Source organism: Gymnoscopelus microlampas, assembly GCF_963454915.1.
Source record: "Gymnoscopelus microlampas genome assembly, chromosome: 6".
Lineage (NCBI taxonomy): Eukaryota > Metazoa > Chordata > Actinopteri > Myctophiformes > Myctophidae > Gymnoscopelus > Gymnoscopelus microlampas.
Window position 1 is genome coordinate 45,265,415 of NC_139943.1, and position 26,872 is coordinate 45,292,286.

Sequence of the window (26,872 nt, forward strand, 5' to 3'; positions counted from 1 at the left end):
TGGGAGGACTGTTTGGCTGTATTCCCTTGCATTTAAGTTTACGTTGTATTTATGTTTTGTATGCTGAAAGTGACGGAGAATAAATCACCCATTTTGCTAAAATCAACTTTACGGTTTGGACTTCAGTTTCTAACAGAGCGCACGTCTGAACTTATTACCTGGCCATAAGCATCCATGTAGTGTTGAAAAGTATAGGACTTTCTGACGTTACACCTGTGATGAATGTGTTGAATGAATAACTTCATGAAAGATTTGAAAAGTAAACCATATAAACCGTATACAAAGGCTATACAAAAAGAAAAAGAAAACAAGGAGGAAGTCATTCACCAATGCACAGCGCGGTGTATGACATAATAGGCTCTATGCACAGCAACCATATTGGATGGAAATTGGGCCTCTTCCTTACTTCCTTCACAGGTGTTACCAATGATACTAAAAGGCTCTGTGCCATTTTGTGTAGCATAGTGGTTCTCCAACCTTTTAATTTCAAGGACCCCTTAACTCTGAGAGTGTACAAATGGAACCAAATGGACCCTTACGGGTCCATTTGGTTTCATTTGTACACTCTCAGAGTTACACACCCGCAAGGGGCCATTTGGAAACCCCCTCAAGTGTTTCGAGTGAGCCAACATGCACAATGTCATCAGCACAGACTCTGTTTGACCATAATGGAACAGAGCCTTAATTAGTATCATTGGTAACACCTGTGAAGGAAGTAAGAGGAGGCCCAACTTCTTTACAATATGGCTGCTGTGCATAGAGCCTATTGCGTTTGAGATTTAGAGTGTGTTTATTTACCTGTGTGAGGCTCTTCCCTGCACTGGCTGTTTCCGCAAGTGTCACCAGCTCTCTCTGCATCTGGTCTACCCATTCCTTAATCCTATTGGACAAAGACAGTCAGACAAAACTTGCATGAAACCTTTGGACATTTTTTGGCGGGATCACAGGCTTAAAGGGGAATTTCGCCAGACGTTATTCTTACCTTTATTATGACGTTATGATATCCTAAGACGAGTGGTACAGTACAGAAATTCCATAACTCCATAACGGATCCGCCACTGTTAAAAACCTGCGCCTATGGTTCTTGCTTGAAATCGCTTATTTTAATAGTTTTTTTTAAACGTTTTTTCGCGAGAGATCTGATTTTATAGTGACACAACACTATACAATGTGTTGCTTTGAATGTCCCTCACTGTAAGCCGTGCTTTGGCGGTCGCGCACCGGAAGTGTCGTCAAAGCGTGGCTCACGCTCGAGCACATTCATGAACAACAGGTTGCATAGTGTTCTCTCACTGTAAACATGAGATCTCTCCTGAAAAAAACGAAAAAAGCTATTAAAATACGTGATTTAAAGCAAGAACCATAGGCGTGTGTTTTTAACTGTGGCGGATCCGTTATGGAGTTATGGAATTTCTGTACTCTACCACCAGTGTTGCCAGATTATGTGAGAGAAACAAGCAACCAGGTCTAGGAAAACCAGCCCAAAAGAAGCAGCTATGGGCCACATGAGCACTTATACAAATACATCAGCTATTTGAAAATAGCAGATCTACAAGCTCACAACGCGTCGCGATGCGACGCGTTGTGAGCTTGTAGATCGGCTATTTTCAAAAAAATCTTGCGGGAAAATTATAATAAGCAGATCTGGCAACCCTGTCTACCACTCGTCCTAGGATATAACGTCATAATAAAGGTAAGAATAACGTCGGACGAAGATTCCCCTTTAACACAGAGCAATCAAACTGTCAGTCAACCTATCTGACTTGTAAACATAATTAAATGAGTTGACTCACACTGTCTAAATCGGACCATGGCCTAAAACAAACAGAAACCAAAATGAATCCGTCTGAGAGGTCAGGCACGGTGTCTGCCAATCAAATCAGAAATCACCGGGAACAAGCACAATGTCATCCAATCAAACGCGTGTCAACGGGTTCGAGCACCCTGATGAACCAGTAAGATTACTTTTTCGGGGGGGTTCAAACGTAAAGTCATCCAATCAGGTGGGTGTCAGCGGGCGTGGCATGTGACAGTGATGCGAGCAGACGGGGCCTGTTGTGTAAACAGGGGCAGGAAGAGGTGGGATAGAGATTCCTCCCCTCGATATCAAAATGATCCGTGGGGTCAGGGGGGGGTGAGAAATCAGATTCAGACACGTCCATCTCATCCTTGTCTTCCCATTGTCTGTCTTCTCTGGACTGTCGGTGTTGTCTTTGCACACATCTCACATCAACATCTTGTCAGTGAATAAATGTGGGTGAGAGGCAAGGACGCAGAGGGCATTGTAGAACCGAAGGGGACGCATGCACGCGCACACGCACGGAACGCATTTGCATTTTTTTTTCCCCGGGTTTGTTACTTTTTTGGGGTGTTTTTGTTACTTTAATTTGGTTAATTCTGTTAATTCGGTACCAAAGAATTTACTCCATGAAGTGTAGATGTCGGAGGTTTTTTCTTTTCCTTTTTTCTTCATCCCAAAAGTGGGTGGTATATCCCTCCCCCCAATGGAACTGAATATGTCCAACCCCCCCCCCCCTCCTCCTGCGTCCCTGGTGGGAGGAGATCAATATTCTGACAACACTAGGCAGAAGCTGAGACAATCACTTGTTGGAGCGATTGGGCCCCATCTATGATTACAACAGGTATAAGAGAAGTAATAACATAACAGCCAGTATACTCTGAAGTCCTTCTGGTACTTTTAATTCATAGATGTAGGGACAGCATACACGGACACGTTTCTGCGTCAAGCCTTCCTCAGCCTGTAGGAAGGCTTGACGCCGAAAGGCGCCCTTGAGTGCTTCGGAGTGCTGGCTATTATTTTCTTATTGTGAATCTTCGTGAGCCGTCGTGCACCCTGCAAACTGCATTACACTGACTGAGTGTGCTCCTTTTTGTTTTCCAATAAGAGAAGCAAATTAGCAACAGGTCTGTCGTGTGCATGCAGACACATAAATTGACCCAAACATGATGTATATTATGCACCTGTGCACGCAGCACACACGCACACGCACACACACACACACACACACACACACACACACACACAAACACACACACACAGGCATTGGCATTAATATTGCATGAGGTGGATAGAGATAGGGGGGATGGGTGGTGTACAGATGTGCTCATTGCCATACAGAGCCCTGCCCTGAAACTCCCCAGTGGCCAAGAGATAGATAGACCTTTCCACTCACATGCATATATTCACACAAACAGAGATACACAGATGCATATACATATACATACAGACGAACCATTCCACAATGTGTCATTTGCAGCCGCTGTGCACATAGTCTCTGGGTTTAATGAGTGTAAAGCCATTTAAGGTCTATGTGTGAGGGAGAGCTACACTGCCACTGACTCATGCTGAGGGAGATGGAAAGACTCGGGCAGGCGGAGCAATATAGATAGAAGACCCACGTAAATAGACAAGAAATGGGAAAAGATACATCAGGTAGGTGGGGGACAAATCTTACAGTAGATGCATGGGGGAAATCCGTAGTAAGGTGAGATTGGCGGAAACAGAATGAGGACACTTGGAAGAAGGGAAATAGCAACCATAATTGGGCTGCTATCCTTAAATATCCCTGGCCAGATGGTAACGGACAACTCTACTGACAGGCAGCACCTAATAGCCAAGTATTATGCCTGAAAGAAAACCCTTACTGATTAACCTAAAGCAGGGCTCTTCAACAGGGGGTCCGGGGCCCCTAGGGGGTCCTCAGAGGTACTGCAGGGGGGCCGCCAAATCTTTGTGTGATAGGGACTTTATTTTTTTACATTAACCACTTGTACCCTCGCATCCCTATTCTGGGGGGAACACTGGCCCAAAAATAGCGGCAAAGAGGTTTGGTGTAGAGGGGAAAACAAGCAGACCAAGTACCAAATATAGAGCTATTTAACACTTATTTAAAAAAAATAAAAACAAATCTGTGTAAGATTTGGTCCCTGTTCTTAGATTATATTCCAATATTGGAATATTCCAAAAGAATACCAATATTGACCACAACACTAAACACTATCAATATACACAGTGTATCCCTTGATAATTACAAATTGCAGGTGATGAGGAAATAAAATAAAATATGTCATTTAGACTAAATGTTCCAAGAAACAGTAGCAGCAGCTCTGCCTCATTCCTCCTAGACAAAGAAGTATTGACAGGATAATGTTGAGGGAGAGGAGGACACCAACTTGGAGGACATGCACTTCACGTCATCTCCTCCCTCTGACTCCACCCTTCTCCGGTTCCCCTTCCCCCGACCCCTGCTCCCTTTTATCTCATCCCGCTCCTCTCGTTCCATTCTCTCTATTCCCCGTTCGTCTCCCTTTCTTTTTCCTCTGATCCTCCCGTCGCCTTTCCTCCCCCTCCCTTCCGCCCGCATCACTTCTTCTTCTCACCTTTCTTCACTTCTCCTCACCTCATCTCCTCTGCACTCACTAGCCCATCTCACCTATCCTCTGGATTCATTTCCCCATCTCCCCTCTCATTTCCCCTCTCCTCTTCACCCCATCTCCTCCTGTCGCTCTCCTCTCCTCCCGTCCTCCCTCCTGACCAGAGAGACAAATACCAAACTCAAAGCTGGCCAATTCACTGGACCTTAGAGGGCTACACGCTAAAACCCTGAATCGTTCTACAGCCGAGTGTGCGTGCGTGCATGCCTGTGTGCGTGTGTGTGCATGCGTGCATGCATGCGTGTGTCTGTGTGTTTCCAGGGATTTGATATTCAGAGGAGCAGAGATCTGCTACAGAGTTTGCCATCTGTGCAATCGACTGCTACAATTGTATATCTGTCTCCGTAACAAAAGCTTTCAGGTGCCAACAAACTGACGAAACACAGACCAGGCCGGTGCATGCATGTCTGTCTGTTTACAGTATGTGTGCGTACGTTGATGTAGGCTACTGTATGTCTGTGGGTTCTGACAACATATCCCTTACACAGTGTGTGACTCAAGGCCAGTCCATACTCCTTCCGACACCATAAGTTTTCTTTGGGAAGGGACAGGATAACTACGAAATAACATCACTCGCAACTTCTGAAGAGCATTCTCCCAAACTTTTAATTCCTGGAAATCTGCACTCCTAGATGTTGTGACTCGCCGAACTCTAGTTTGTTGGTCCTGAGAGTGTTATTGGTTGGTTGGTGTGTGTGATTTTTTAGTTTTTTTCCTCTGCCCTCCCCTCTACCTGGGTCATCCTTTTGGAACCCAGTATGCCTTTTTGTATTTGTGACGACTGATGACGGTATCCAGGGTCCCTTAAGTCAGTGCGCATTCTCCCATTCAGCGGTTGGTACTCTATTGCAGTGGTTCTCAAACTTTTTCATGTCAAGGACCCCCAAATTGACACTTATTAGCCCGCGGACCCCCATTTCAAAAGATATGCCAGGGACCCCCATAAGAGAAGATTTTTTACGTCTCGAGCAGTGATTCTCAACCATTTTCATTTCAAGGACCCCCAGTTTGACATGCACTAGGGCTACAGACCCCCATTTAAAGGCATTTCTATCACTTAGACCACAATTTATATTGTAAAATCTATGTCAATTTAACTCTGAGAGTGTACAAATGGAACCAAATGGACCCGTTAGGTTCCATTTGTACACTCTCAGAGTTACAGACCCATAAGGGTCCATTTGGTGCCTAATCTAAATCTATCATTTAGCTGGGGACCCCCTGGAACTCCCTCAAGGACCCCTGGGGGTCCCCGGACCCCACTTTGAGAACAAATGCTCTATTGGTCTCGAACAAATATAACGTCTCTAAAGTGTTGCAGAGAGATTTCAATGATGACTGTGTGTCACTCCCTGTCTCTCTCTTTCCCCTCACTCTTCACTGTGTGTGTAGGATATCACTTCACTGTAGCTCTTTTCACCCAAATCTGGCCCATTATCCTGTTAAACACAGGAGGATCACTTAGAGGGAATGAGGTTGAAGGTGTGAGACAGTGAGAGAAAATGAGAGAGGGGGAAAGTGAGAGAACGAGAGCGAGATGACATGAGAGTGAGGGAAAACGACAGAGAGAAAAAAATAACACATTGCTAGAAGAAGCAGAGAGATGAAGAAACAAAGACCCAGACAGAGATGGAAAGTGAAGAAAACTATTTCTTCCAAGAAGAATCTAAGTGAACCTACAGTATGTCCATCCTGGTCATATCACACCACAACACCTGGATCACAATGGGATGCATCACAAAAAACAGAGCAGCAAGTTAAAAATGTGTCGCAATGTGGCATGTTGTGAGCTTGTAGCTTGTCTATTTTTGGCGAGTGACACCAGCGCACATTGATGTATAAATTAAGCTTTAAAGGTATCCCTGGCTAATAAGCCTTATATGTCTTAACACATCATAATTGCCCTATGTAACTAAATTTAGAAATTAAAAACACCTTAAATATCTGATTTATTTTAGAAATGGTGTCACCGTTTCTAAAATAGAAACAAGGTCGCAAGTTGATGATGTCATTCGTCCATATGGAATTCATGTGCTAATAAAGAACAACGTAATACTTCCTAAGGTTAATATGAGCATCAAAGCAATATTTTAAATACTTTTTATTCCATAAATTCCATATGGCTGGACCACACATAGAAACATGACATCATCAACTTGCGACGGGAGTTGTCCCTATTGAGTGAAAGTTGAACTATTTCTGAAATAAATAAAATATTTAAGGTGTTTTTAATTTTTAATTTCAGTTATAGAGGGCAATTATAATGTATGAACTATAGGATCATCTGCACTATTGAATATCACTATTCCTTCCTTTAATAACAGCTGACTTTGCGTCACGTACAAGGCTGTGCACCCCAGCTGCTCTTGTGGTTCTGCTTTGTGCTTAGTTGTCGACAGTGCAACACTGTAGCAGTTGGCAACTCCCTGATGAGACTGTGTGATTGCGTGTAACCCTCCATACCCTAAAAAGACAACTCCCACAGGTCATTGCAGATAGAAATCTGTTTCCAGTCGATTTATCCAGTTATACGTTGGTAGTATCCTCAGATGGCTTAGTGTTGTCTGTGTACTCAGAGGGGGGGGGGGGGCTGCTTGAAACTGCTTGGAAGAGGGGTCTTGTACGGGGGCTTTCATGTAGGAAGCTTTTTCCTAGTCATGACTTGGCAAATGGACAAAGGAGGGAGAGAATAAAAGCAGCTTCTTTTCAGTGAAATTCCAAAATGGAAGGCTTTTTACTGGGTGGGGAAGTATAATGTTCTCATTATTTGAAGGGACATGTTCTTCTTTCTCACTAATGGAAAGGCCAAGCAATTTTTTTTCCTACGTACTGACTGAATGGCACATCAGAATGTTGTGCACCCATTAATCACCAGCAGAAGAAAGGACCAAAGCAGCCGAGGATAGAACTAAGGAGAACGATCCTGGCAGGAAAAAAAAACATCACGTGGCCAAAGGTTCTGAGATCTGGAGAAGGTTGGATAACGAGTTGGCACTCACACTCTCAACTCTCTCAAATGCAAAGTGGGGGAAAAAAGTGAATATCATTAGTGAGATCATCTACGATGAATATGCCATGGCAGGTGTGGTCAAAAGGGGAAGAAGGAATCCATGCCAAAAGCAGTAGAGAAAAAGAAATCATTCAGCTTGTGAAAGAATGAAGAGCTACTGTATACGCAAAGCTTGGAAAAAGGCGGAGGTACATGAGAGAGAGGCTGTGAAAGCTTTGTGGAATGAAGTAATGGGCTATCTAACTTCACATCCACAAGGGCTGAATGTATTAGAAAGAGGAGAGAAAAGACAATCTGTGTTCAAAATTCCTAAAGGACCCTTTCAGAATCAGGGTACATCACGGTATACTCCATATATGGAGATTTGTGATTTATCTATTTTTGGACAATCACTCCTGAGTCCTCAGTGATACACACACCGATTATGAAGTTGATCGGTCAGGTGGTTCTTAAAATACACTGGGAGCGATGCAGAGATTTGTGTAATTTATTGAAGGATTATTAAGTGGCCTTTTTTGTTCCCAGAGATGGATTCATCTATTTGATTAGGCCTACAAATGATTTTTATTTACAGATACGTTATGTAGCATTTTAAAATCAACTTTTCACACAGTTCTCTTTGGTAAATCATGCATTCTCAACCACACCTCAAGTTCTCGACTTGGTTTAATGGCATAACTTGCCATAATATTATGTGAAGGTCGCTGTCAGACTGTCATAGTTAATCTACCTGAAGCCAGGTCACCTCCTGTAAAGGAGAACAATATTTCATACAAGCGTATGAGATCGACTTAAAAGTGATGACCAACAAAAATCTCAAAACGTCCAAAAAAGACAGTTCCACAAGCCATGTTATCTCTGCCAAAACGGTCTATGCTAGCTCACATCAGTGGGAGATAGCTTTGTTGAATGATTTTACCTTACACTGTTGTGACCTAGTCCCTCTTTCTATAAGCGGCTTTTGGACCCATTCCATTAAAGTATATTGGACTCAGTCAAATGATAACCATATTGGACCTGGTCCAGTCATGGACTAGGGAGGATTAATGAAGATTTAATCCATACTGATACCGTTTATCAATAAAGGAGCACTCAGTAGAACGCAAATCGTGCAAATTCTCTCCATCTTTCTCTCTGTCAGGTGCATGAATTGACAGTAGGCATGTTTCCATACACATGTCTTTATGCTCATTTTGGAGTGTCACAGTAGAAAATATGGTACCTACCAAAAGCACAGAACAAGTTTCTGAGTGTGCAGTAAGTATGGGCTGTCATCACAAAACTAGGTCCGCAACTACTATTCTATCAGTGTCAAGCCTGTCAACCAATTATTGTGCTGACAGCATATATTGCCCTGTCAGCAGAGATGCTCTCAAGTCTTTGAGCTCCAGTCCGAATCAGGTCTCAAGTCTTTGGTCACGAATCCAAGTTAAGTCCCAAATCTCTACGGATCCCCCGAGTGGCACGAGAGAGAGATAGAGAGAAAGAAATGCATATTATGGCAACGTTTTACTGTGGCAGCACTCAAAATAGTATTTTGTGCAGACAAAATATATATAACTTGTTCCCATGTTTTAATTAATTTGTGGGAACGGGTTTTGAGAAGTTGTTTCCACATTTGTGTGTTAATTGGTGCACACACATTACACAATTCGTTCCCACTACTTTGTGCACATGAGATAGGTGTACACAATACATACGGTATAGTATAAAGAGCCAGCACAACAGACCATTTATTCTTCCAGCTACCACCATACATTTTATGTCTGAATTATATTAAAGAAATAAAGGTCCTGTACCTGCGTCAGGATTCTTTATACTGTAATTAAACCCTGTATTGCAGATCAAAATAAAAAATCCAAATTGTTGCTTTTGAAATAAAAAAAATAATTGTATATAACCAAAGATTAACCAAACAAATGATTCATTCAATTCAAATAATCAATCAGTGCATTGACTACCAAATGACAAATGAACAGAAAATAGCAAACCCTGATCTTTTGTCGCTTCTTCAGTTCTTAAAAGTAATGTTCCTTTTAACTTCCTTGAATGACTCCAATGAAAATATATTCCAAAGTAATCCAGTGATATCCAACAAAAACTAAAAATCTTCTGACTGTCCAAAAAATCTGGTAATCCTGAAGGTCCAAAAAGCAAAGCAATGTATTGCATAACAAGACAATTATATTCCTCTCACTCACCCAACCTCTATGCCAGCAGGCTCCTGGAGATACCATTGTTCCTTTAATCTGTTTCAGTTTATAATATCCACCATCAGAATACCTTCTTAATTTCAACCAAGATTCCCTTATTCAGGTCTTAATTCTTAAAGTTTACCGGACACACTATTCAATGGTTTAAAGTTCTGGATTACAGTGTACTGTAGGCTTCAAAGAGTCTCTTTGTCAAACCACACCAAACACTCTTTCACACCCAAAACGGAACCCCTACAGCTTCACTTCCTAGAACTGTAAAAGCTGTTCCTGGTACCTCACTTCCTGGAACTTTTCTACCACTTATTAATTCCTGGAACTTTACATGTGCTTTCCCCCACAGCGCCCCCTATGAAATAAAACCTGACAACAGAGAATGAATGGATATCTTCATCAAAACAAAAAAAATCGGTACACTACATTTAGATGTTAAATATTCAAGGTGCTTACCTAATGTTTAAACATGCTTTGAACCATCCAAGCTGCTCTAGTTAATTCTTCTTCACCTGTTGCTGCTGTGTCCTGTTCCTGTGACATACTGGACCTGCCTAATCTACCTAGCTGCACAGTAGAACTCCATCTCTTCTTTTTTTTTTTATATAATTTTTATCCCTCGATTTTTGTAACCCATTTTTTCACCCGGTGCCAATTTGCTAAGTGATCCTGGGCACTACACTCCCCCCACCAGCCTAGGGAGGCCAGGGCCGAGCTCATGCCTCCTTCAATGCATGAGAGCCAACTGACCTTCTTGTCACCTGACAGGGGAGAGTTTCCCTGGTTGGACGTAGCGCGTGGAAGGAACACGTTATTCCAACCAGTTCCCTTCCCCTCCATCAGGCGCCCCGGCTGACCAGGGGGAGGCAGTATAGTGACCAGGATTACTACATGTTTTTGTGAGGGTATTAACTACCCTAGGAGACACGGGGAGAACATGCAAACGCCACACAGAGTAGGCCCTTTCTCCAACCCCACCTAGGGTATGGCCGCTGGTGACGCGGAGGGGAAGACACGCCCCCAGTGCACATGAGATAGGTGTACACAGCGTCCCCGCGCCCACAGCGTCCCCGGCGGGAATCAAACCCAGGACCTTCTAGCTGTGAGGCAACAGCGCTACCGACTGCGCCACCGTGCCAATCTCTTCTTGATACATGGTGATTGATCATTGTAAACAAACCTAAGTATTTATAATTTGAGATGCAATAATAGTGACTGAATCATCAATACAGTGCATTCGTGTTGATCACTAATTGTTCTGTATTTGCACAGTAGGGTCAATACCACCACAATACAGTGGCACTGGCGCCTATTCAGTTCCTGAAATAGGATAATTAATTACCTCTAATTAATTACACCCGTGTTTAATTCTCTAAGCACCCTTGGGTGAAATGCACCCCCTAACTGCGATGTCCTCAGAATACCGTCTCTTTATTATTATTTTCAGTGACTGAAAATAGGCTCTCCCTCCCTAACATGAATACTGTAGGTGGAACAAACCCACCATCAGGAACCACAAGGTTCTGAGAGAAGAGCTGGTTGTAAGCTATAATGGTGTAGGCTATATCAATCAATACTTTTTTTTCCAGAATGAGATCAATAGACTGGGTAACATGAAAATATGTAGTCCAGTTGGCAGTGGTGGAAAAAGTACTCAAATCTTTAACTTAAGTAAAAGTATCAATACTGCAATGTAGAAATACTCTTACAAGTAAGTCCGGAAGTCAAAATGTACTCGAGTAAAGTACCAAAAGTAGAAAGTACTCATCAGGCAGAATGTCCCATTTCCAAGGTTTCAAATGTATAAAATGTATACAAATCTTTTGAAAATAGCAACAGCAACGCATTGTGAGCTTGTAGATCGGCTTTTTTCAAATGGCCAAAATGTACTGTATATAGAGCTGAAGTTGGTAATGCATGTTTTGTAATAATAATCAAAATCTACAAAGTAACTAGAGTTTTCTAATAATTGTAGTGGAGTAAAAAGTGCAATGTTTGACTCTGTGATGTAGTGGAGTAGAAGTAAAGTACAGTACTTGAGTAAATGTACTTTAAACCACTGTCATTTGGTCACTCTCAGATTCAAATGAAGACAGATGGCTCTACTGTAGCTGTGCATCTTTTGAGCAAGGCAGCAGCCATACAGTGTTAATAATACCATCCTTCATGCTTCCAGGTATATACAGTATGAATGTATATTTTCTATTTTTCAATAACAGAGTAGCTTACAACCATATCGTGACAACTGATGACATCTTTTAAAATCTACCGTAAATTGACATAAATCATAGCCTCTCAAACACAGATTACTATACTCTGTAGTCTGTAGTAGCCTACGACGTGTTGCGTGCATTGTGTGCCAAAAAGACAAGTCAGATCTACAAGCTATCAATGCGCTGCGTCATCACGTGTTGATAGCTTATACCATTGGTTCTTAAAGTGGGGTCTGGGGACCCCTAGGGGTCCTTGGAGGGGTACCAGGGGGTCCCCAGAAAAATGTGTTAATATAGTCTCACAATCATTTTAACCACTTTAACCATATTTTATAGTTTGGCTATTCAAAAATAGCAGATCTACTGTACAAGCTATGAGCTTGTAGATCTGCTTTTTTTTTTTTTATCTTGAAAATGTGTGCAAATCTTTGAATATATATATCTTTTAAAGCGAACATTTGTAACTCAAATCTTTGCTTCTGGGGGTCCCCAGACCGAAATATTATTATTTTAAAATGTTTTTAAAGTAATAATAAAAAGGAATGGTTTTGAACATACAAGGTTTCCACCTGACAGATGCAGTGGTGTGTTCTGTTTTTGTGGAGGGTGTGCAATAATTATACCCTCCCACACGCACGGCACACACACATGCGCACGTATACGCACGCACGTGGTCACTGAATGAAATAACCGCTCTATTGTTAAGTAGTTATCACTTCGAAACTCCAATAGCCAGCGGTCATTATCACCTCAAGACAATAGTCACACATAAGCCTTCACCTCAGACACCACATTATCACATGAAATTACGCTATTTGAACTGAAGTTTACCCCCAGCCCCTCCTCCTGCGTATCAGATACGCTTCCTCGGGTGGTTACTGGAGGGTATACTGTTTCAAAATGTCTTGGAAGGCAATCACGGCATACTACGTATATACAGTAGCATAACACGGTAGAACACACCACACAGCCAGGATGTATCCTTCACACCGGGTGGCTCACCATCATAGCGTAATACTTCATTCATCACATCGATTCAGGACATCTATAAAAGCTTGACCTGTACACAAGCACAGCTCTCAATCTACTGGAACGCAGCAAACCAGTACAACTAATAACATTGTGAAACAAATGTTTCATTAGAAAGGGATCTAACCTTTAGAAGTCCAAACAAAACTTGTTGGTAAACAGCAGGGGTCAAAGGTAGATCACTGTGTCCAGTAATGCATTGGTTCTCAAAGTGGGGTCCGGGGACCCCCAGAGGTACATACATATCATTTTGGGGGTCCTTGACATGAAAAAGTTTGAGAACCACTGCAGTAATGTTTAGTCTGTTAGACTCTGGTAGGAAACAGTGATATCTGATGTGGAACTGGGGACACTCAGTACCCTAACATCAACATCTAACCTAACCCTAACATCAACATCTAACCTAACCCTAACATCAAGATCCAAACATAATTTTTCATATTTCATACATTATAACAATACATTATATTTCAGACCTCTACTACTGCTACCACATGCTACTATAACGTTAACACATTCCCTGCCATTGACGGATATTTTCGTCATTTGAAATCAAACGCTTGATTGATGGAAATTTCCTTCAATTCAAAAAATATCCTCCACAGCCTATGAATGATCCCTTGACCACGAGAGAAGGAATGGACGGATGTGACGTCATCCCAAAAAGATTCACTCTCTTATGTTATGAGATGTAGAAAAACACATCTAGCTCAGATTTCTTCTTTTGCTGGTGAAAACGAGCCATATTCAACTGCCCATTACAACATAATGGACGATTGCGATAAAAATGTTTTTGTTCCGGTGGATAGACGAGACCCTCCCCCTCCCACAGACAGTATAAGGTACAAAACACTGGCAGTAGCGGACAAATTAATTCCTAATGACTACTTGGCAGAGAATGTGTTAATAGTTTAGCCAATAATAGTTAAAGTGTCACACAGGGACATTAGAGGTGTCTAAATATAGTGATAGAATAACTGCTGTTGCGCTGAGGAAGCAAAGTTGTTCTGCTCTATTATAAGCGTGATTACTTCTACTGCCTCTACACAGCAATGGATAATTAAACACATGCACACACACGCGCACGTGTATGCACAGGCGTGTATGTGCATGCACACGCACATGCACACACACACACGCACGCACGCACGCACGCACGCACGCACGCACGCACGCACGCACGCACGCACGCACGCACGCACGCACGCACGCACGCACGCACACACACACACACACACACACACACACACACACACACACACACACACACACACACACACACACACACACACACACACACACACACACACAGGCGCGCCAGTGCAAGCACACACACACACACACACACACACACACACACACACACACACAAACAAACACACAGGTATGCACAGGCGTGCATGCAAACACACACACACACACACACACACACACACACACACACACACACACACACACACACACACACACACACACACACACACACATCATAAAAGCATCCACACAGATGCACACATGCAGATAGATTCATGCGCACACACACACACACACACACACACACACACACACACACACACACACACACACACACACACACACACACACACACACACACACACACACACACACACACACACTGATCACTGTTATGGCAACTGGGTCAAACAGTGTCCTACATTGTTTTCCATAGATAGTAGAGAGCGTGAGCAAGTGTGTGTGTGTGTGTGTGTGTGTGTGTGTGTGTGTGTGTGTGTGTGTGTGTGTGTGTGTGTGTGTGTGTGTGTGTGTGTTTGCATGCACGCCTGTGCATACCTGTGTGTTTGTGTGTGTGTGTGTGTGTGTGTGTGTGTGTGTGTGTGTGGGAGAGACGAGAGAGAGAGAGAGAGAGAGAGAGAGAGAGAGAGAGAGAGAGAGAGAGAGAGAGAGACGAGAGAGAGAGAGAGAGAGCGAGAGAGGGAGAGCGAGAGAGAGAGAGAGAGAGAGGGTGTAATGATTTGACCCACACTGTGTATCCCAGTGGAGGCCTGTGTTGAACTATAGTCTAATTACACATCATTACAGACACACAGACACCAACAGTGCATTAAGCCAGGCTCGCTCAAAAAAAAGGGCATCAAAGGAGCGACACTCATGCACCGAGGCTCCAAACCCAGCAGGGATTCTGATACACAGGCTGTCACCTACAAAGTACCGTAAGTCCTCCTCCCACACGATCACAAACGGAAACATTCTATAACCAGGTTACATACAAGGAACACACGTTGCCTTCTGTGTCTCTCCAGACCGACACAACACACAGTGCAAAAAGTACATGAACACACAGCATGCACTCACTCTAGCACAAGAATGCACTTTATTCATAGTAGAAAACAAAAGCGCCCTTCAGGCGTTTGGCCCCTGAAACACCCTCCAAACACCCTATACCATTGGTTGGTCCGGGCACCCCCAGGGGTCCTTGAGGGAATTCCAGGGGGTCCCCAGTAGCCTAATGCATGTCAAACTGGGGGTCCTTGAAAATAAAATGCTTGAGAATCACTGCTAGAGCCGTAAAAGTCTTCTCTTATGGGGGTCCCTGGCATATCTTTTCAAATGGGGGTCCGCGGGCTAATAAGTGTCAATTTGGGGGTCCTTGACATGACAAAGTTTGAGAACCACTGCCCTATACCCTCATCTTACCCCCGAAAGGAGGTAAGATGTGGAATGTGAAGTGGAAACTGCTCTGTTTCCAGTGCAGCCCTGTTGATGTGAATGAGGGCATGTGCTCCCATGGACACAGTAGACATAATCTGGGTCAAAAATGTACTATTTATGCAAACTGTACAAATTGTATGCAAATTAAAAGGGGCAAAAGTAGCCTCCTCAATAGTCATGATCAATATGTGTGCCAAGATTAGAGGCAGTTGTGTTACTGGTCTGATGTAAGACCCCTGACAACTAGGCCTGTCACAATTATTACATAATCGCATAATCGCATTTATTTGAGATAATCGCAATTATTTTGCATAATCGTCATCAAAAAATGTTCATATATTTTCCAAAAATAGTAAAAATACCAGATCTACAAGCTCACAACACGTCACTTTGAGACGCGTTGTGAGCTTGTAGATCAACTATTCTACTATTCTACTATTTTGAAAATTATTAAATAATATGTCAGTAATTTCTTTGTATATTTCAGTTATTTGTCATATCTACCCCAGGTGTGCAATTTTTGATTACGAAGCCTAATTACGTTTTTATTCACATGTTCCAATGTTCAATGCCAAACACACAATGAAATCGTTTTGAGGGACAATTAATCGTCAACTTAAATTTGTAATCGTGACAGCTCTACTGACAACCAAAACACACAAACACACAACACAGCTCACCAATTAATATAAGATACGATAAGGTTGCAGAACATAGCCTTTTATATAGCAGAGGACTCATAGCTTAATCACATGAACCCTAGCATCTCTATGGGGTGAACATTCGGTGAAAATAGACAATCTACAAACTCATGAGTCGCAATGGGACATCATGTTGTGAGCTTGTAGATCATCTATTATTGGCAAAAAACATTTGGTGTAGATGGGGGGGAAAAACTAGGGCAGACCCCTGGGGGATGCTGGTGAACAAAGTATAGGATATGAATGGTTAAAAGGGCCCATATTTAATGTAGTCTAAGTCCTACTTTCGACAGTGAAAATGAGAGTGAGACACAACACTTCTCGATGCGTTCTGTGTGCCTCCCCAAAACTTGGGCAGGAAAATCGCAGCCAGGATGTATTAAAGTTCACAAAAAAAAAATATATATATGTTTTTGTTGCATTCCTAAGCCAATAATTTGGCTTAGGAATGCAACAAAAACAAAACAAATCTCCATGAATTCAAGGCTTCATGGGGTGTGTAAATGATATAAAATAAGTCATTTTTTGGGGTGAACTACTCCTTTAAATATCAGCGAAGTTACCCTTTTAATATTCACATACAGTACTAGGTGACATTAACACACTGCATGATCATTATTGCATGATTCAGCCTGTCCTACTTACCAAAGAAGCAGAGAAGCAGTGGTTGAAAAAGTACTCACATTTCTTACTGTAGTAAAAGTATCAATACTGCAATGTAGACATACTCTTTTACAAGTAACAGTCCTGAAATAAAAATGTACTTGAGTAAAAGTACAAAAGTATTGGTATCAATATGTACTTACTTAACCAAAAGTAGAAAGAAATGTCCCATTTCACAAGTTTTCAAATGTATGAAATGTATAGAAATCTTTTGAAAATAGCAGATCTACCAGCTCACAACTTGTAGATCAGCTATTTTCAAATGGCCGATATATATATATATATATAGGGCTGAAGTGGTTAATGTATGTTTTGTAACAATAATCAAAATATACAACGTAACTAGTAACTTTTCAAATAATTGTAGTGGAGTAAAAGGTACAATATTTGCCTCTGAGATGTAGTGGAGTAGAAGTAAAAGTACTGGAAACTGGAAATACTTCAGTAAAGTAAAAAATACCTCAGAATTGTACTGAAGTACAGTACTTGAGTAAATGTACTTAGTTACTTTACACCACTGTAGAGATGTGCCTTACGTGTAGTAGAAGGCCATCTGACACCAAGCTCTGACCAGCACAGCATTCTTTTAATTTCCCAAAAAGGAAAATAGGAAGCACAGCACACTGCCCTTTATGTTTCATCTTCAAGCCAAAGGGACATTGTGTGGGAGACAGTGAGAAGTGTACTGAGGAGGATCTGGTAAGATTTGATCGTAGACCAGGGACGTTCCGTTGTTCCAGTAAGATTCTGACTGCACCATATATATATATATATATATATATATATATGTTACAGGGAGATTGGCATTCCAGGGAGAATGGAAAAGAAGCTCTTATTTTCACCGCCCGTCCGCCCCCCAGGCAATTCTGTAGAACCAACGCTAGAGGGCAATAAAAGGCAGACATGAGTCCCACACCACACACGCAAACATGCATGCACACGCGCACACACAGACACGCGCGCGAAGCACAAGGGGGCGAGCCTGAGGGGGCGGGCTGGCGGGCTATGTTAGTGCAGCTAGTGGCAGTTGGGGCAAACCACAGAGGGGCAAACGCAGTCCCCACAACATCATTTACGATTCTGTGCCTATCACAACATAACTCGAACGGCGCTGAGTCGACTAGCAGACCATCAGCCGGTCGTCGGGGGCACTCGCGCCCGAACTTCTAGTTACTGTACATACAAGAACCTAGCCTGTAATTCAGTTTTCAATATTCATCTTTTTACTGTAACAGCCTAAATAAAACAAATATATAAATAATATATCAGTATCATACATTGCATGATATGTATGTATTGTATTTTGGTATGTATTGTCTTATTCTAAGTATGCTGTATACTGTAAAATCAACAGCCAATGCTGTAATATTATAATGTCAAGATTGAAAAGATGTTAGTTTTTAATTGCAAAGTTGTAATCACAAAGTAAAGTAATTAAATGAAACATGACATCATCATCATCTGTTTAAAGTCCGCTTTCTAGGCACCGCTGGGTTGAACTAGATTCTGCATACAAAAATGTCTATACACGACTTTTCACAAATTAAAATAGCGTAGCATACAGCAGGTAATATGGGAAGTGAAATACACTGACCTGAAACAAAAACTGATTTTAGAAAAACTGTTAAGTTAGATCAGAAAACAGAATATTTGATCTCTCTCTCTCTCTCTCTCTCTCTCTCTCTCTCTCTCTCTCTCTCTCTCTCTCTCTCTCTCTCTCTCTCTCTCTCTCTCTCTCTCTCTCTCTCTCTCTCTCTCTCTCTCTCTCTCTCTCTCTCTCTCTCTCCCCTCTCTCTCTCTCTCTCTCGTAATCAAATGACTGGTTCAACCCAGAGTAATAGCTGTAACAAAATGGGTCCTTAGGATGAGTGAAAGCGGACATTTCTCTATTACACAGTAAAATCCTGAGTGTTCATTTAACTCTCTGAGTTACAAATCATTATATTTACACTGAGGATTTCACTGTGTACCTATACCTCCCTAAAATCAGCTTTTTAACTGGGACATTTATTTTCATATCATATCATGGATCGTTTCTGGTAGTCTGCTTGAAATCAGTAGCAAATCAGTTGAAGTTGCTGAATAATGCCTGTTCCAGTTAGGCAGTAAGTTTGTTTTGGTCCATTTGCATGATTCAAATACACCTGCCAAGTGTATAATTATCACCTGCATCAAAACTGTGAACGATAATCATTAATTTTAAAACTGTCTGTAATTATTGAAGTCTATAAAACACCCTTTCCCCCACTGCATCTGGCACCATATGACAGCATGCAGTCTGTTCTTAGTAAAGCAGAACCTTATATTGTTGTTACCTCACCACACCTATAGACTTCTTGCTGGCTGTCTGTTAGGCCTACTGTTTAATCAAATGCAATTCATTTTGAGTCTGATATATATTATCATACCACAGTTGTGCTAAAATGTTAACTAGTATGGGTTCATTCCTGTATAATAAATGAATTATAGTCACCGAATGCACTCGGTAGGATTTCGCAATGGAAAGAGAGAGAGAGAGAGAGAGAGAGAGAGAGAGAGAGAGAGAGAGAGAGAGAGAGAGAGAGAGAGAGAGAGAGAGAGAGAGAGAGACGCGCACACACACAGACACACAGACACACACACACACACACACACACACACACACACACACACACACACACACACACACACACACACACACACACACACACACACACAAGATGTGCAACTTATTTTATGGATTGAATGAATCTCCGGTGTGAAGTCTCTTCAAACCCGGTTCAACTGGATACAGCAAATGTCACTGCCATATTTTGCCCATTGCCCTGTTGTTGTTGATTTGTTTTTGTTGCTGTTTTTCTTCCTTTGCTTTTATGCTTTGTTATTCTTTGAGGAATAAATAATAATGAGGTCGACCACAGTGTTGTCAGTGACATCAGGCATTGGTGTGTTGCAAAGGAACTAGTCAACTTGAATAAGAACAAACAACAAAATATTAATTGGAACGTCACAACTAGCCATTATGATGTTTTTTAGAAAACAGCAACAAAGGCAAATGATGACTAGATAGTCTATTCTGTTTAGACAACAGGCTCTATTCACAGCAGCCATATTATGAAGACATTCACAGGTGTTACCAATGATACTAATGAAGGCTCTGTTCCATTCTGGACAAACAGAGTCACGGTGCTGATATTGTGCATGTTGGCTCACTGGAAACACTCTGTTACACCAGTGGGTCTACAGTTGGGGTCCAGGGACCCTCATGGGCTTCAAAATGGCCCCTTACAGGTGTGTAACTCTGAGAGTGTACAAATGGAACCAAAGGGTCCATTTGGTTCCATTTGTACACTCTCAGAGTTATGGGGCTCGTGGAAACCACTGTGCTAGACTAAATGGAACTGAGCCTTCATTAGTATCATTGGTAACACCTGTGAAGGAAGTGATAATATGGCTGCTGTGCATAGAGCCTATATCCATATTTGTGTTCATAAAATGATTTTGTATATGGACTATAACGTTTAATGTACTTTTTCTTTGTTTTGTTTTTCAAATGTATGTTTTTAAATGTATGTATTGTTGTGGACCCCAGAAGACTAGCTGTGCTTTAGGGCATTGGTTCTCAAAGTGGGGTCCGGGGACCCCCCGGGGTCCTTAGGAGGACACCAGGGGGTCCCCAGCAAAATGTGTTAATAAAGCGTCACAATCATTTGAACCCCTTTATCCATATTTTATACTTTGGCTATTCAAAAATAGCAGATCTTCAAGCACATAGTGCCAGCAAGCTTATTGTAGATCTGCTATTTTTGAAAAATGTTGAAAAGGTGTGCAAATCTATAAATCTTTTTTGTTAAAAGGCAAAAAAAATGAACACAACATATTTTCAGGTGGGGGTCCGCAGCGACATAATTGATACATATCAATTTAGGGGTCTTTGGCACGAAAGAGTTTGAGAACCAGCTGCTTTGGGGCAGGGGTTCTCAACCTTTTTAGGCCGCGACCCCCCAAAATAATCATATTTGAACTGGGGACCCCCCACCCTGACAAGCAATTGGCATGTAGGAGTTGGGGCAGCATTACATTTAGTTTAACTCGTTCCACAGATAAATATTGTGAAAATAGCCCATCTACAAGCTCACAAGGAGACGCGTTTTGTGAGCTTGTAGATCTGCAATTTTCAAAATGTTTGACTCTTTCTAAATATCATTTGACAATTCGTCCTAAAATAATAATTTAGGGCACAGCTAATGGGGATCCTAACAAATAAACAAATATCAAGTTCACAGCAATGCAACTGACTTAATCAATAGGCTCTATGCACAGCAGCCATATTATCACCAATGATACTAATGAAGGCTCTGTTCCATTTAGTGTAGCACAGTGGTTTCCACGACCCCCATAACTCTGAGAGTGTACAAATGGAACCAAATGGACCCGTAACACCCGCAAGGGGCCATTTGGAAGCCCATGGTCCCTGGACCCCAACTTTAGACCCACTGGTGTAGCAGAGTGTTTCCAGTGGGCCAACATGCACAACATCAGCACCTGACTCTGTTTGACCAGAATGGAACAGAGCCTTCATTACTATCATTAGTAACACCTGTGCATTTCTTCATAATATGGCTGCTGTGAATAGAGCCTATTGGTTTGATTTTATGTTCTCTTGTGTTTCTTTAACACTTTTCCCCCAACAAGTTGATTATCCAGCACTATAAAGCACTGAAAAGCGACAGTCGCCCATCTCCCAGGCACAGAGGAATCTCTGCGCTGATTGGTGAACTAAAATTAACCCCCGTGTGTGAAGGCGTGTGAGAAGAAGAAGCATTAGATCAGATGCTGTCACTTGTCAATCTCATTTGCAAATGAAAACCAGTTTAATGATGCCATTCATGATGAAACGCCCCCCCCCCCCCCCCTCTCTCCCACGATCACACTCCCAATCCTCCCAGTCCCAGCCCTACATCATGTAATCATGTTGTGCTCAAACGGCGAGGAGCCGCGAGCACGTGAGAATTGAGAGATTAAAGAGTCTTGCCAACCTTTTTTAAGCACACGCTCAAAGAAGTGCGGATTAGAGCTTTAATGTACTTACATGAGCTGCGTGGGGAACTGCGATGACCCGTCCTGCCACAACAGGACCAACACCACCAAGGTCTGGATCCTGCAGGTATCCATCGTGAAAGCAGGGAAATTCCCCCCCAACCACCAAAACATGTACTGACTGCTCCTTCTACTCCCCTCCTTCGCTGATGAATGAGAATCAGAGCCGGTGGTCCGCAGCCGGTCCGTCCGCCACGCGCCGTGAGTAGCGTGTCACTCTGCGAGATTTAACCGAACCTGACGCCTCTAATGTGATCAACAGACATCCACGCTCTAACAGGTACTGTGTGTGGCTATTTCAGTCTCTCTCTCTCTCTCTCTCTCTCTCTCTCTCTCTCTCTCTCTCTCTCTCTCTGTGTGTGTGTCTGTCTGTCTGTCTGTCTGTCTGTCTCTCCTATCTTTATCTCTTTCGCTGTCTCTCCCTCTGCCACACACACCCTGTGTCCTGTGTGTGTACTATCTCTCTGTATTTCCCTCACTTTCTCTCTCTCTCTCTCTGTGTCTCTCTCTCTCTCTCTCTCTCTCTCTCTCTCTCTCTCTCTCTCTCTCTGTGTGTGTGTGTGTGTGTGTGTGTGTGTGTGTGTGTGTGTGTGTGTGTGTGTGTGTGTGTGTGTGTGTGTGTGTGTGTGTGTGTGTGTGTGTGTGTGTGTGTATATCTCTGTCTGTATCTCTGTCTGTCTGTCTGTCTGTCTGTCTGTCTGTCTGTCTGTCTGTCCTATGTATCTCGTTCGCTGTCTCCCTCTGTCACACACCCTACCTCAGTACTGTCTACTACATTTCTGTATTTCCCTTACTTACTTTCTCTCTCTCTCTCTCTCTCTCTCTCTCTCTCTCTCTCTCTCTCTCTCTCTCTCTCTCTTTCTCCCTCTCATCTCTTTCTCTGTGTCTCTTGAGCATATGGGAGTCTACAAAACGTATTTCCCCTCCCCATGATAGAAAAACACCTGCCTATATAGGCAGGGTCTGACCAGAAGCCTCCAGACTATACGAGGCGTTGTACACTCATAGAATACAGATGCAGAGCCTTCAGCCTACACGGCCCAGAGAGTGAAGGGAAAATTTACTGGCTTTGATGGGACACTCTTTGTCAATCACTATCAATCCTGCTGACAGGCTGAGTGACAGCAAGCAGAGGAAACCGCTCCACACTGGGGAACCACGGTGCTTGGGTGATAGCCTTATTGATTTCACACTTCCAATGGTAGAATCTGGAGAGCCCTATATGAGGAGAGCGAGGGGGCCTAGTAGCCTACAGTGTAAAAACAAATCCTAATAATACTTTAAACGCTGTCAAGGCTGAGTCGCTATGCATGTTGCAGAACCCGGCTCTCTTGAGAACGCAGAGAGATAAAACCGTGTGCTTATCTTATCATTTCAATTTACACCAAAGTGCATCAATGCCGAAATGATTGCATAACGAGCTAATGAGTGCATAAACCTGCAGTGTGTGTGTGTGTGTGTGTGTGTGTGTGTGTGTGTGTGTGTGTGTGTGTGTGTGTGTGTGTGTGTGTGTGTGTGTGTGTGTGTGTGTGTGTATACATAATAGAGACCTGGAGGAAGGGCAGGGTGGTACAAGCGGGATGCTTGGGGATTTGGTTATCAATCGTTGCCTGGCAACCACACACCATCTCGCCTGTCCTCTCGCCCTCCCCTCTCTCTTTGTTTCCCTCGCCCCCCCCCCCTACCCCCCCGCCCCCCTCACACCACTCTCACTGTTGCTCACGCTCCCTCTTTCTGTTTTTTATCCCCCCACATCACACCCCCCCCCCCGCCCCCTTCCATGTCGTGATTTATACCTTTCACTCCTTCTCTCTCTCTCCTCTCCCCGTCCTCCACGAGGGACCCAACACCTTGTGTGAGACGTGTGAGGGTTGAGAGAGAGAGAGAGAGAGAGAGAGAGAGAGAGAGAGAGAGAGAGGGAGAGGTATAGGAGAAGGGCAGTGGTGGAAAGTAATTAAGTACATTTACTTAAGTAAAATTTTGAGGTATTTGTACTTTACTGGAGTATTTCCAATTGTCTATAGTTTTACTTCTACTCCACTACATCTCAGAGGCAAATATTGTACTTTTACTCCACTACAATTATTTGAAAGCTTTAGTTACTAGTTACTTTTTAGATACAAATTATGATATTATGAAACATACATTAACCACTTTAGCCCTATTTTATGTATAGGCTATTTGAAAATAGCCGATCTACAAGCTCACAACGCGTCGCGTCGCGACACGTTGTGAGCTTGTAGATCTGAGAGCTTGTAGATCTTTAAGTACATTTTGATACCAATACCTTTGTACTTACTATTATTTGATAGTAAGTACTGTATTTGAGTACTTACTTACTCAAATACATTTTGAATTCTGGACTTTTCCTTTTCCATATTGCAGTATTGGTACTTTTACTTGAGTAAAAAAATTGAGTACTTTTTCCACCAAGGGAGAAGAAGTGCTGAAAAGATGGAGGGGAGGATAATACCTTTCTCACAAAGTGGGGAACATCTCCTATACAACCAGGAGGAGGTGTCAGATTAATGTCTGTACTGCAACACCTCACAGGAGGGCATGGGAAGACATTATTTCAGAATGAATCCATCTGTTTTCTTGAGACCCCTTGACATTTTGTAGTTTCAAATCCCTGTCAACTTTGAGAGAAAGGCTGCTTTTACGTGAAGCTGCTGAATTGGATTTTTATAGAGGAACATTTGCAAAATAGGAGACCAAAGACAGACATACAGTACAGTAAAATTATGACCATAGCACACAAGTTATAATACATGTAATCATCTTTGGCTTGAAGTTAGTTGTAATGGCCCTCATTGTTATTGGATAGAGGATACTGCCATCTGGAGGTTGTAAGTTGTAGTTACAAGGAAAGGTCACTGCTTCAACTGAATGTGAAAGTCACACTGGTAACATGAAAAAGAAGATATTTTAGCATGATAACACTGAAAAAAATAATTTGATGAAACAAAGTGGAATTAATAATAATATAATGTGAAAGAAATAGTCGGATGTTAGGACTATTGTCCAGTACACAACACAGTCTGTAATTTCCTAAAAAGGCTAAAAAAAAAATCAAATATTTGCACATTTAATGTTCACGATTTTTCAAAAAATAGCAGATCTACAAGCTCGTAGCGTGGCACTCGGTGCCGCGCTATGAGCTTGTATATCTGCTATTTTTTAATATAGCCAAAGAAATCTAAAAATGACACAGATGCGTTCCCGGTCTTAATCGATTAAACTTACTGATGACAAAAATTCAAAATGTTTCATGTTGATCCAGGTCAATCAGCAAGCTCCACTAGTCGCAGTGATCATTTGTGGTTTGGCCTGACAAATACCCTTACTGTACTTCTGCTAATTGAAGCCTCGAGTTTCCAGGTAAGTGGAATGAACTGTGTGGGTTACCAAGACGTTGTGGGCCATAAGCAGCCATGTAAAGAGCACCAGACAAACCTGTCCAATAAAAGATGGAGGCCATGGAAGCCGTAGCTTAGTGGGTAGAGAGGCCCTCTGGTAATTAGGAGGTCACCGGTTCGCCCTGTGGTCCACCCATTACGTGTCGAAGTGTCCTTGTCGTAATACACCTAACTCCTAAAAGCCCCCCTAACCGCACCCCCAACGAGTGCCCATCTGGTGATCTGAGAAGCCATCAGCTGGGTGAAGCCGAAACCGAATTTTACTTGTGGGATTACATGTCTCTCAATGGTTATTATTAATCCATGGATGTATAAGTGGGTCAAAAATGACCTATACATTTTCTTAATGCAAAATATGAATGCAATAAATGAATCATTAGACATTAAATCATGATTTTAAGGATCCAGTGCCTGGGTAATCTCAGTTGCTAGAGCACTTGCCTTTGTTGTGCAAGGTCCTGCTGGGCTCGAACCCGGGCACTGCCTACTCAGTGTATGAGTAGCATGGCTTAGGTAAGTAGCCTGCTGAGAGCTGATGGTGGGTGTTGCGCTCCATCTCCCAGGGGTCTAGCGCATTGAAACGGGGTTAGATGCCTGTGTTCTCGGCTGATACGTCTCTGACCTACTTACTTACTTACTTATTTTAAGGACCAATTATAATGATTTTTAATAGTGAAAAACGCACACAACTTCCTTATTTTAATCACCTTTCATCTAATATGGGTCATTTTTGGTACTAGGGTCCAATACACTAAAAAGCACAACACTAAATTCCATATTGCATGATTTCCAGACAGTTAATTAGAACCAATTTGCACAATTACCATTCTGGTGACTTTGGCGACTTCTGTCACACTACTGCTAGCAGCACAGATGATAACACAATATATCATTCAGTGCTTCACACTGTTGTGTTCTCCCGAATACGATATCAACTGACCCTAATATAGAAAACCAGGTGACTTGAGTAATATAAATGTGTCTGTTTCATTGTGTTGATTTTGTTGGTCTGGATGGATCGGTCTCAGGTTGCGATGTTGTGTCAGGCAGTAATGTCTCTGTCTCTACTCTGTAACCAAACATGAGTCATTAGGCATTCTGTTCCATTTGAGCAGCATTGAGTTACTCCTATACATAGTATGGAGATGACTACAGTATGCTTTGTGTAACATAACCAGTGGTGGAAAGTAACTACGGTAAGTATGTACTCAAGTACTGTACTTAAGTACAATTTTGAGGTATTTGTACATTACTTTGGTATTTCCAATTTCCAATACTTTTACTTCTACTCCACTACATCTCATGGGCAAATATTGTACATTTAGTCCACTACAACTATTTGAACACTTTAGTTACTAGTTACTTTGCAGATATACATTATTACATTATAAAACATACATTAACC

At 42.3% G+C, this 26,872-nt stretch overlaps 1 protein-coding gene across 1 annotated transcript in view; it reads right to left on the reverse strand.

Annotated features, from left to right (window-relative positions):
• LOC311047176 (voltage-dependent calcium channel subunit alpha-2/delta-1) overlaps positions 1-22,123 on the reverse strand; it is a gene marked incomplete at both ends in the record, with an annotated part of 149,172 nt that extends 127,049 nt beyond the window's left edge. The window contains 2 exons of the mRNA XM_084059815.1: positions 799-880; positions 22,041-22,123. Of these exons, the coding sequence (XP_083915941.1) occupies positions 799-880; positions 22,041-22,123 (165 nt within the window). The remainder of the gene's footprint in view (positions 1-798; positions 881-22,040) is intronic.
• Between the last annotated feature and the right edge of the window lie 4,749 nt (positions 22,124-26,872).